Genomic DNA, 12,369 nt, shown 5'->3' with positions numbered 1-12,369 from the left:
GTGCCTTTCAGTTGCTGCACACCTGGCCACACAGCATGTCTTATAAATGGCAGACATGATTTAAAAAAAAAAAAATTGGTTCTGATAGTCAATCAAAGGTCAGCGCCAAGTTGTTTGCTTGGATCAATAGGGCAGTTCAATCAAACTCCTGATTAATCCAGGTTAAGATTAACCCATTCCACCTTGGTGGTAGCGAGACGTAGTCGTGAGTCAGAGCAGACAAAAGTAAATTTTACTGGACAACACCTTTTCAAAGAAGATAACAGCACAAGACTGCGCCATAAAACGTTGCTTTCCAATAATAAATCCTGCTAACCTCTGTGAGAAAAAGCCGGCAGCTTTCAGTGCATTCTTCGTTTCACTCTTTACTTTTGAAACAGAATTTTCTGAAAGCATGTTCAACATCCTCAAAGACACTTCTTGGTTTCAAAATATTTCCTCAGTTCTGCAATGAACAAGCTCTGCAAGATGTTTTGACCCCAAACAAAAAAGGAGTTTTGTTTCTATTCATATTGGGCCAAAATTAACTTTTTTTCCCAATGTAAGATTAAAACGTATATTGTTTTATCTATGACCTCAGCTCTTTGGATGTAAATGCTGGGTGATGAAAAACAATTTTAAAGCACACGTGATTACAGTCCAAAGTTCAACTGCAAGACTGCCCAATGTAACTTTTGTATGTAAAAGAATTTCGATTACCCTAAATATTGCTCATAAATGCAGATAAAAAGCAGACAGTGTGCTAGTGTCTACATTCTTCCTTTGTGCTTGACAGACGAAACCGTGACGCATTCAGCAGAGATGAGGTGGTGGGGAGGGGGCGGTGAAGGCAAACAATAAACACTAGTCCATGACTCGGCGCTTTGGGAACACTGATGATCCCTCAGTGGAGGGGGTGGAGAGGTGGGATGTCACCTCTATCTGTCCCACAATCACAAATTCACAGCTGATACCCACCACAAAAGAGGTGACAATGCCTAGCCAGCAGACAGCAACCACCCCCCTCCCACCCGAAACATCACCTCCACCTCCTCTCCACAACAATACCTCTCAGAGCTCCTAGGAGCTGCCCTTCCACATGGCCAAGTCAGTATGACCCCACACCCAGCCTTCTCCCTCGCCTGCCACCACCCATTGATAAGTCGATGGACCAAATGTTTGTTCACAAATTTTTCCAAATAGTGAACACTCTACAGTGAAAACATCCAAGCTAGAAAAAGGATACCAGTACTTTTATGAGCGGTTTATCTCCAATTATAGAGGTAAATGTTTGAATTCAGCTGACTCATTATCAGGACAGGTCCCTTAGCTGACTTTCCAAACTCCTGATTTTTGCTTCCAGTTGCCTGATTGTTTCAGCAGCAACAACTTCTAAACCAGCGGAGCTCTGCAGTGGGCTCTTGATCGTCTGAGTCGGCCAGTCTGTCCGTCCGTCTGTCCGTCCGTCTGTCCGTCCGTCTGTCCGTCACAGCTGAGTCCCAGACCTCTGCTACTGCGTGCACTAACGCGATCATACACGGATTGTGGTACTGATGGATTATCCCCCAGCTATTCCATGGAAACCAGTTTGGTGTAGCACCGGTTTTAAGCCTGTAGCGGCCACTTTTTGAAATGCACTCCTCGTTAAAGTGGAGACTGCACAAAATGGAAACACCGGCCCTTCATCCCTCCCAGTTAACCTCATCCATGCCTTGCGGATGATTTTGTCCTTTAGAAAATCGTGAAAACTCAAATACGGCTGTCTTTGTTTTGATGTTGAGCAGCCCAGTACACTGCAGTAACAGTGACAAGAGGAGGCAGCCATAGCTTATTCCGCAACAAAGGTAAGTGGGACTACACTCCTCGGATATTTTTAACGTTTCGGAAGCAGGAAGTGTGACATAGGCCTATTGTCTGCAGCATGAGATTGCTGACCACATAGCATCTCACATAGATGTTGATGAGCCCCTGGATTAGTGTTGGATTCATCACTTTACAAGTAAACTAAAACCAAAATCAAACTCACAGCACAGTCCTCGTCTTCAACTTATGTTTGGTGATTTTTCTAAAATAATCATGGTTGTAAAATCAGGATTTTAAATGCAAGTGACAGTAGGCGATAGCATAGATATGCTATTTAGCCTATAAACCCCCTTGTCCCATTCTCGGTAGTTCTTTGCAGTAGTTCCAAAACAATGGTGTTAAAATGTTAAAATGAGGCTTTGCTGCTGTGATTCTTTCAAAATAAAAATCTGTATTTCTGAGAGATTTTGCAAACCTGCTGGATTGACTTGGCAGCTCCCTGCTCAGAGGAATCACACAAGTTCAATCATAAATCAGATTAATATAAGAGCGCCCTGTATTTGCCATCTCAATCTCTGACTCCCAAACTTTGGCATGATGGAGAGGAGAGAACAGTCCACTTGAGGATTATTATAGTCCAAAATGAACCATTTGCTTTCCAGGCCAACTCTGGTGGATGTTACCTACGCTACCTGTGCAGCTAACAAGTATATGGACTTGTGTGTGTTTGCACGCAATTGCGTGCTTCTGTATTCATGATAAGAATGAGGAGGCATTGCGGGGGTGGGATCTGGATGCAGTGTGGATGTCTGTGCTCTTGTCATTTGTATTGTGTGTGTGTGTGTGTGTGTGTGTGTTTGTGTGTATAAACGCACGCGGTTTGGGGGGGGGCTCATAACTGTGGGAGACAGGCAGATGGGGATGGAAATGAGTAGGCAGTGAGCTCATGCTAATCTCCTCCTACAGCTGATCTAGGCACAGCACAAGCACGCACACACAACTGCAAATCATATGCTCAACCAGCCCCATGCACAACCCCACACCAAATGAAAATGAAGCAGAGGATACCACTGCTATTCTGAAGTGCCCATGTGTCTCCTATGCATATTTTGTGGGTGGGTTAAGCCCCGAATCTGAAATGCATTTGACTATTTTTATAGTTATAGTTATATTGTTATAACACAGATAATACTTTTGATACACTATATCATCCATGATAATTGTTGGATTGTGATGCTTGTCTGTGTGTGTCTAGCTGGTTTTGTTAGGCAGTCATCTGCCCCCATGGGAGATCCACAGCGACGTGCAATTGGCTGGCCTTGCTTCAAAAAAGGCAAAGGATGAGGTGGGTCATCTCTTTATTTGGGCCAGGAAAGGTCACGTGGGGCTGGCTGCTCTTTAAACATATGAGTGCAAAGGAAATGTGTGGGGAGGTGGAGGTGGGGAGGTAGGGCTACTCCAGAGGACAGAACTGCACTCATACTATGTACTCCAAGGCTTATCCAGTACTAAGAAAAACCCCCATCTCAGCATCCCAGCTGGCTATTAAAGTCTCCCTTGTTGTGGATTGAGGTTTAAACCCAGACCTTTAAAATCAAAATGTTCACCACAAAACATTTGTGTTATTACTCCATTACTTCTCTTGCCATTAACAATTGAACTGTCCCAAGTCGGCTCTTTAGAACTCTTATAAAGTGATGTGTTTTAGTTTGACTTGTCAAAGCATTAAGCAACAAAGCATATGCTACGTGAATGTAAGACCTGATACGGCCCCGCAGTTGGACAGACTTTGTACATTTTTTAACAGTTCAAACAGATATACAGAATGAAAATCAAATTTCAGCCCCGTGATGCAAGGTAAGCTTTCAAAGCAGATTGTGCTTGGGGATGTGTAGTTAAGGCAAAAGATGGCCCTACAATGCCATGTGTGTAGATTAATATTTCAAGAACCCTCTCATTAAATAAACACAGTGGACCTCACTTCCTACGGTAACCCTTCCATCAATATTGAATGGCCACAAAAGCCAGTGGTCAGATCAGACATCACATTGCACCATCTGACTGAGGAAGTCACATCTTTTACCACGCAACGCCTGGAGGAGGACACCAGGTTCTTCCTTCCGTGCCACTGTCATAGTAATCCCAATGAGACTCACTCAAGGTCCCTTGAAAATTTTCAAAGAAGAATAGCCACACTGAGATGAGTATGCTTCTTAGTTTCACACTTTATTGGAAGGCTATGAATATTCTGACAGGGAGTAAATACTTTATTTCCACACCTGCTCTGAGCTTTGTGTGCACAGTCAGCTACAAGCACAGCAACATTGACTAGTGTGTGTGTCTTTTCTCTACCTTCTTTGAATGGATGGTCACATAGGTGGGAGGAACTCTGGTAAGCCCAAAGCCTGCCTTCGCTCCTCATCGTATCCTCTGCACATTGACTGACTATAGCAGTACTGTTTCAGCAAGATATATTGATATAATGTCCAGTGCCACCTCTCTGCACAGGATCTTCACGAAGCACTCAGACAGATGCTGGGTCCATTTGTCACATGAACACACTGCTGATGGATGGAGAAGACAGTCAGCCAGAGGAGAAGGGGGATGGTACTGCAGCCGAGGGAAGACAATGGATGGCAATGACGGCTTTAACTGCTCCTTTCATTGTGATTTAAAGATTCTCTCCCCGTGAAAGAGACTTGTGAAAGACAACTGATGTTTAGGTTTTTGAACTCCAGGGAAGCTGAATTCTTTTCCTGAAAATAATTTTTGCGCATTAAGAATAAGAGTCAGGGAACAAAGTTATGCAAAAGGTTAGCACAGATGGGAATTCTGGGGCTGCATCCACAATACAGTCCATTCAGGAAATCGCAATCACACAAATTCACGCAAACTCTACAATATTTGCCACAGCTTGCAATTTTCCCACAAAAGGTTAGAATGCATTGCAAGAACACAAATGCAGAAAGTCACACGTATTAAGGTGCAAGAGAAACCTCCATTCTCTTGCAACATTGATCTAACAGTCAATTAATAGTCAAATCAAATCGCACCATATCTTTTTATCATATACCATCTTCATATGTCGACCAGTTTAAAAATCACATTCTCTCTTGTTTTGTTCTTCCCACAGTGTTTACATTTTCCTGCATTTCATCCACTTTCCTTCAAATTCTATGGAACCACCTATGGGGGAGGGGTCACATTTTTACACCTTCAGTTTATTTATTTATTTATTTATTTATTTTTTGGCAAAACACATAAAATGGCACATGTTGAGCCCTGCAACAAGCATTTTGGATCGCAATGATCATAAAACTAAGATGTCTTTCATTTTAGGTCCGTATCTGAAACAACCTCCATTGATACTATCACCTTAGACTGCAGACACATACACTGGGTATATGCATGCCAGGAAGCAGAATGTCTACTCTGCTATAGAGCTGCAGGAAAAACAAGAAATGAGGAACAGTAAAGGCAGCTGTAGCGTTCAGTTGGAGAATATATATGCCCAACGGCTGCTAGCAAAGACAACAAAGCCAGGGAGACATTTTATGAAACAACTGAGGTTTCAAACTAAATTTGGATAGCAGCATTTCCTTTTTTTAAGATAATGAAAACTCATGTGTCATGTGGATAACCGGGGAAAACACAGAATGTAGTAGTATGAACAGAGCCTGATTCCGCTTACCTTACTTTGAATACATTTTTCTAGAAAAACAAATGAGATCAAAGTTATCTCCTGTAAAATCCAGCAACACTGCAGCATTTAAAGCCCCATTGTTATCATGGAGTTTTAAATGCTGAAATAAACACGCACCAGGTGGTCATGTTGTGATCTAACCTGTCACAGTAAAGTATGAAACCACAAATACATACAGCACTGGTTTCTACATGTTTTCCTCCGTTGTACACAATCAAGCTCCAACTGGGAAAATCCCCATTTGTTCACAGAATTTTGAAGGCTTTGAAATAAACAGTCTGGCAGGGAGACATTGTGTGCAAGAAGAATCACTGCATTTAAGTCATTTTCAGCTGTTATTTCAAATGGCAGCCTTTTGAAACTGCTTCCAGACAACACAACATGCTATATAACCTGCTCTGCTACTCTTTCTCCCGGTATTTCTCCATTGAAGTGCTTTCCTGTCTATAACCGAGACAGATGTGTAAAGGCAAATCAAAACCATTGTATGGACTTTTCATTTCGTGACACAATTTTGTTGTTTTTTTTTTTTTTATCCAGAGAAAAGAGAAAGAGAAAAGTAAATGAAGTCTTTGCTGGTTATTGCTCGGTTATTTCCTGCACAGTTAGAAGGAAGATGAAGAAAAAAAGTAGCAGTATCTATTGAAAGCAATCAACTTAACTTTGACATGACCTACTAACTGTACAGACTATTTTACGGGTGTCACATTTTAAATTTTTTCTTTGATATCCATCGGGTACAAAAGTGGTGTAAAATCTAAATTAGAGTGGTAAATGTAGGTTTTGTGAGGAACTCTACTAATAACAGGTTACCAATGTGGCTGGTGATTGTTTTGTTGTGACACAACTTTACTATCAACTTCTTTTCAGGCTCAGTTTCTGAATACAAGCTGTGTTCTCTTTGATACTTAAAATAATAATATGGAATCAACTTTTATACCATATGGGGACTCTTAATTACTTGTGTTTTTTTTATCATGCAGGCTAAGAGTTACAGTCGAAATTATTTAAAGGCATTTATCTCCAAATGTAATCTTTGCCTTCACATCTACTCAAGCTCGGAGACATCAATTACCATATGCTCGACCATTGAAATTCCTGTATCAGTCTGTCAGTGTGGTTCATTTCAGCTTGAGAAGTGATGGCGTTTGCAATCATGCTTGACACTTTCATGTCAATATGGCATTGATCTATCTGACCCTCTGCCATGCCTCACAGCATGAACTGACTGTCCGCTATTAGAAACCCAGACTGATAGAATAGTCAGGCAAAATAACTCATTATACAGACAAATTTACATTAGAGGTGTCAACCTTCTCACAGCACACAACACTGATTCTACCTTCTAAAATCTGCTATCTGACAGGCAAAATGGAGAAAGATTAGCAGAGATAACACTTTTCCTCTTCACACTTCCTCGACCATCTTAAACTCAGCAGAGGGCCTCATGCAACGGTCACGTTTTGACAAACATACATAAAAGGGGGAATAAAAATATTCCCTCAGCTACCTTTGCTGAGCATAGCCACCAGCTGTTGTCCTATCCACTGTGTGGACATAGCTGGCTGTCAGCGAGCTTAGCCTACACCGCGCCTTGCATATGAAACAGGACATAGGCCTATATCCCCTTGGGGAGTTTACTTCCTCGGAGCCCCCACCATCACCACCCTCATGAAACAAGCTGCCCCTTTTGCTGGAGGCCAGATATCCTGAGCAGCAGTGAGGGCATCTCAGGGGTGGGGGTGGATTCACAAGTACAGGCAAATGTTAGCTCCTCTACTTCAGCTTTTGAAGCAAATATTAAAACAAACATATGACAGAGGATTTGGCCATTTCCCCCATTTTCATTATTTATGGGGTGTGTGTTATAACCCTCGTCAGGTTTTTTGTACAATAACCCATGGGATAAAACATGGAGACAAAGTGCAGAGAAATGTGCCGGGAATCAGCAGCACAGTAACATACGTGAATCATAAAGGCTTCCAGACTGCTTCATTGTTCTCCCTAGATTCTTCATGCTCATTTGTTTCAATCACTTTCCACCACCTCAGAGTAAAAAGTCCAACAAGGACAAATTTTTAAGACTACGAAAAGAAAAACACACAAAGACAGTGACACCCTCCTTACAATTCAGAAAGATACGAATAAAAAAAAAAGAGAGACTAATGTTAACTTGCTGGTTTTGAACCCAGTACCATTCAAGCTCAAAGCTGGCTCAGTGACAAGCCCCTCCCACCCTCAACCGACATTTCTTTCTCATATCTCTCTTTAACAGACAGATTGGGTAGAAATCACATCATCTTGAGGGCAAATTATATAGTTAGCTACATACTAAAATCTGCAGCCGCAATCCTTATCTAAACATCCTGATGCGGAAAACCCAGTGATTATGTGTGCCACCCACATGTGCACCAGCCAGAAACCAAAAGACTTACAGCCAAAGGCTGGCATGAGTAACTAAAAGTGCTCCACACCCAACATATAAATTAATTTTAACAATTCCATTGTTAACTGTATTTGCTGTTTACAATTAACACTGTGCCTCACATCCCCTCAGATAAGAACAGAGAATAAATTTTTACTGCAAAGTCACACTTCTTTCACAAACACAGACAAACAGCAAAAAAACTGTCAAAAGCTGTTTTTACTCAAACAGTCTGTGATTCAGATGCATGCCAGCATGCATCGCAGGGGGAGGCTCTCAGAAGAGTGTCTGCAAGGAGGGAAGTGCGGCAATATCACTTCCTGTGTCTGTCTGCATGAGCGACTGCTGCTAACACTTTTCTAATATGCTTATTAATATTCACAGAGTCATCCTGTCCCTTGGCTGACGGCATGATGATGATGGCATTTCCTTGCGCACTGAGAGGTAGAAAGCAGCAGAACCAAGTCTAGCACTTTGTCCCACACCCTCTGACAAAACCGTCTCAAGTGCCCAAGTTGTGCTGAAATGTGCTGACAACAGGGAGCTCTATTGCAATAAGTTTAGCAATATTCCTCACATCCTACCCAGCATGCATTCCCTCATTAGTCTTCCTTAAAAAGAGGGCACTTGAAGAGTAAAGAAAGAGGGATTGAATTAAAAAACAGGGTAGAGCTTTGGGCTTAACACTTGGGTGCCCTGTCGGCACTTACAAAAATAGAAGAGGCCCCTGAGTGTGGGGTCCTAGAGGTGTGCCCCCTCAAGTCTGAATGAAAGTGTGTGCCAAGAGTGGGTATTCACCATGCATGGCAGGACTCTGCCACTCTTTGGGATTTCAAGGGTCTCTCTGATTTCTCTTTCTTTACAGATTCCCCCTGAAAGAAGCTTCAGTGGAGACTGCAGAGAAGCTGCTTGTAAACACTTTTGCAGTTGCTTTCTGAGCCTCATCAACAGGTCTGCTACCCACAAAAGTCCCTCTGGTTTAAATTAGATTGAGGTAAAAGTATGTGAGAGGGGCAAGATGAGCATGAATCTGTGTTTATCAGAAGTGGGTGGCTAGCCTAGGGTAAAGTGGATGTTTTTTTTTTTTTTTGGTGGTGGGGTGGGGGGGTGGTGTTTGCTGAATGCCCTCCTTTGTTGGGATCATATTATGTTTCCACCACAATACTTCTAAACCCTGCTTCATCAACTCCATTCATGTGTAACAATTCATGCAAATGGCCACACTGGCCTTTTTTTTCTAGAGGTAGGCCGGGGGAGGGATTCTTTTTTTATCAGCCTACCACCTAACCACCCTCTCAGATTATAATCCCTTCATACATCTTTACAGTCAGGCAACCCAAAGAGATAAGGATGGGGGCTGTGGGGCATTGGAAATCATACTGAAGGAAAAAAAAAAAACGGGAAACATGCAGAGCTGAAACATGTGTACAGGCTCCATTTCTGATTAGGCAACAAGAATTAACTATCTGAAGTAAACAGAGAATCTGAGAGCATAGAACAACCAGAGAAGACCAATAAAAGGCCTTTGACATAGAAAATAGTCTCAATCAAACCCAGATGGATGTTACTTCCATGGGGACACATGAGGTTTCACACACGTACACACAGACAGACAGACATGACATTTTGTAGAGTTGGCAAAATAACAAACTCACTGCTGACACACAAACAAACACACCCTCAAAAAAGATCCAGAGATGTAGCCAGAACAAGAGACTACTTCTTTCCAAATGAAAAATGCATGCTTTGGTTACCTCTGAAGGACAGTTTGTACTGTAAACACTAAATTATTGGGAGCGAAGCTTGTTTTCTGATGTCCTGGTTAGAGTTAAGGTTGGGTTGTGCCCTATGAATGGAAATCCTCACCGCTTGTGTATGTGTGTTTATGAGAGAGAGCGCGAGAAAAGATAGAAAATTTCAATAGCCTTTGACCCTCAGCAGGGAAAGAACAAAAAATTCCTCTCTTCGACCTGAATTCATGTTGAATCTATTTCCTGTTGAGCTGGTTAAAGGTGAATGAGATTGTATTTACAGTACAGGACAATAAAAGTGAGACAGGGAGGTGCTTCGCAGGCAAATAACGGCTTTATTGTCACCAGAGGCGTTTTGTTGTCACCGCTGGATGAGATCCAATTAGTAACAATATGGCAATGATGACCAAATACTGAGGGGCTTTTTTTAAGGGGGCGGCACTGATCCATGACATATAAGACGCCTGCCTGTTAATATTTAGGAAGATGCTTTCTTTAACTAGGACAACTTTCACTTTTGGGAACCCCTCAAGGATTCCCAGATCCACAACTCTGAAAGCAGCCCGCTTTGTGTGTGTGTGTGTGTGTTGGGGTCGGCTGTTGGTCTCCAGCTCCATGCTCAAGTACAGCATGACACGAGGAAGAACTCACCCTGGATGACGCTTTCCTCTTGTACTTGTTGGCGAAATCAAATTTCTCCTTGATCTCGTCCAGGAGCTGCTCCAGACGGGCTTTCTCTTCCTTCCCCGTGTAATCCTGGCCCAGGAGGATGTACGCCCTCCAGTTTGCCGAGTCGAAGCCCCAGTGGCAAGTCCTGTTCTCCTGCGCCTTGTGACTGTGAACCACAAACTTGTGGGTCGGGTACATGAGTCTGCAGTCCATGCACTGGATGCACGCTGCGTTGGGATTCGTGTACAACTCGGGCACGAACAAGCCCTTGCACTTGCCGAAGCACTCGTGGTAGACTTTGAAGCTCCTATCGGTCAGCTCCAGCTCTAGCGAGCCCCCGCTCAGCTCCTTCTTGCACCGTGGCGGGTAGGCGCCTCCGTAGATCAGGGCGTTGCAGAGCCGCTCGGCGTCCGTCTTGGTGATGAGGCCGCAGGACGGCGCCGAGAAGGGCAGGATCCCCATGACTTTGAGGATCTCCAGCTGATCCGCCGTGCACCGGGAGCAGTAGATGTGCAGCTCGTCGCACACGGAGTTGATCTGCTGCAGGGTGAAGTCCCGCAGGACCGTGTTGAGGATCTGCGGCAGGCACAGTCGCTTCTCCCCGCCGACCACGAAGCAAGAGATGGTCTCGCCCTCCAGCACGGTCTCGCACCTCTCAGTGGAGCGGTCAGACGGGATGAACAGCGGGCCCGGCATTACCGGCGGCGGCAGATGCTGCAGAACCGGCTCCGACTCCTTACCGTCTTTCTTAAAGAGGAGCTCATGTTGCCACCGGGCAGAGAAAGCCGCCGGTCCGCCCAGAGAGCTCATAGAGCTGAGGTGAAACTGTTTGAGAGTTTGTTGCAGTCCCGGATGAGGCTGGAAGCTCTGCCGACTTACAGTCTCCATGATTTTCCTGCAACTTTAGAAGCGTAAATCCTCCTTACCGTCGGCCGGGAATCACGAGTATCTATCCGCTCCTGAACCTTGTAAATCCACGTCGTTCCACAACTGACCGAAACGTCGAAGTGCTTCATCAAACATCCAGTAAAAAGTCCACAAGCTAGGTGACTTTTAAAATTTGGTCCCCCGCTGCAGCTCCTACTGAGAGAACACCGGACAGTACCTCCCTGCAGCGGGGCGCCGACTGTCCATATCCAACGAGCACAAGCTCTCCAAAACTCCGACAGAAGTGAAAAGTTCCGACCGTCGACTTCCAAGACTAAGCGGGGCGCAAAATGAAACAAGAGCGCGGCTCGGTTAAAAAAAAACTAGGTAAAGAAAAGAAAAGAAAAAACCTTATTTGAGTCTCTTTCCGCTGTTGAGTACTGCGGCAATCCACTCCGTCTGCCCCCGCAGTTCACTCTGACTGTATGGAGATGAGCAGTCTGAGAGCCAGCCTGCTCTCTCTCTCTCTCTCTCTCTTTCTCTCTGTCCCAGTCTATGGCGCTCCACCCGCCCGCCAGTGTGTTTGTGTGTCTGGCTCAGTCATTGAATCCCAGCCAGGAATGTGAGTGACTCTGCAGGCAGGCTGGGCTCTTCCAGGAACAAGCCGTCACCCCGTCACTCACCCCCCCCCCCCCCCCCCCCCCCCCCCCCACACACACACACACACGCACTATCCTGCAGAGAGCAAAGAGGAAGAAAAAGTCGAAGCATTCACTGAAAACTTTTTTTTTACAGCAATTTCTGCATAGGTGGCAAGTAACTAAATACACGTGATTTGAAGAAAATATTGTATTTCTTAATAATCTATGTTCACTAATTATTCGACAGCTGTAGGATAGTAGGTAAATGAAATTCACCCCAGGTTACAGCGTAGACATAACATGAACTGGCTCACATAAGTGGATGAGTTATGATTGACTTATGATTAATTTTGTCTACACAGAATTTTTTCAATGAATTATCATACAGTATATTTAAGCAAAGCCGCGATCTCACCTCAACTGACTTGCCTATTTTTTTAAACGATTTAAGTAACTCTTGTCATTTCTGAACAAAAGTTATACTTTTTTGCACGATTAAAACCATCGACGCTGCACTGAGGTGATGTGGCA

At 43.9% G+C, this 12,369-nt stretch overlaps 1 protein-coding gene across 1 annotated transcript in view; it reads right to left on the bottom strand.

Moving 5' to 3' along the window:
- The window catches only part of skia (v-ski avian sarcoma viral oncogene homolog a), a 69,729-nt gene extending 57,945 nt beyond the window's left edge, over positions 1–11,784 (bottom strand). Inside the window, exon 1 of the mRNA XM_029506257.1 lies at positions 10,313–11,784. Coding sequence (XP_029362117.1) covers positions 10,313–11,218 — 906 coding nt within the window. The 5' untranslated portion in view covers positions 11,219–11,784. The remainder of the gene's footprint in view (positions 1–10,312) is intronic.
- Between the last annotated feature and the right edge of the window lie 585 nt (positions 11,785–12,369).

Source organism: Echeneis naucrates, chromosome 7 (assembly GCF_900963305.1).
Source record: "Echeneis naucrates chromosome 7, fEcheNa1.1, whole genome shotgun sequence".
Taxonomy (NCBI): Eukaryota; Metazoa; Chordata; class Actinopteri; order Carangiformes; family Echeneidae; genus Echeneis; species Echeneis naucrates.
Note: the sequence above shows the minus strand (reverse complement) of the source record. Positions and strands in the feature narration are given on the sequence as shown.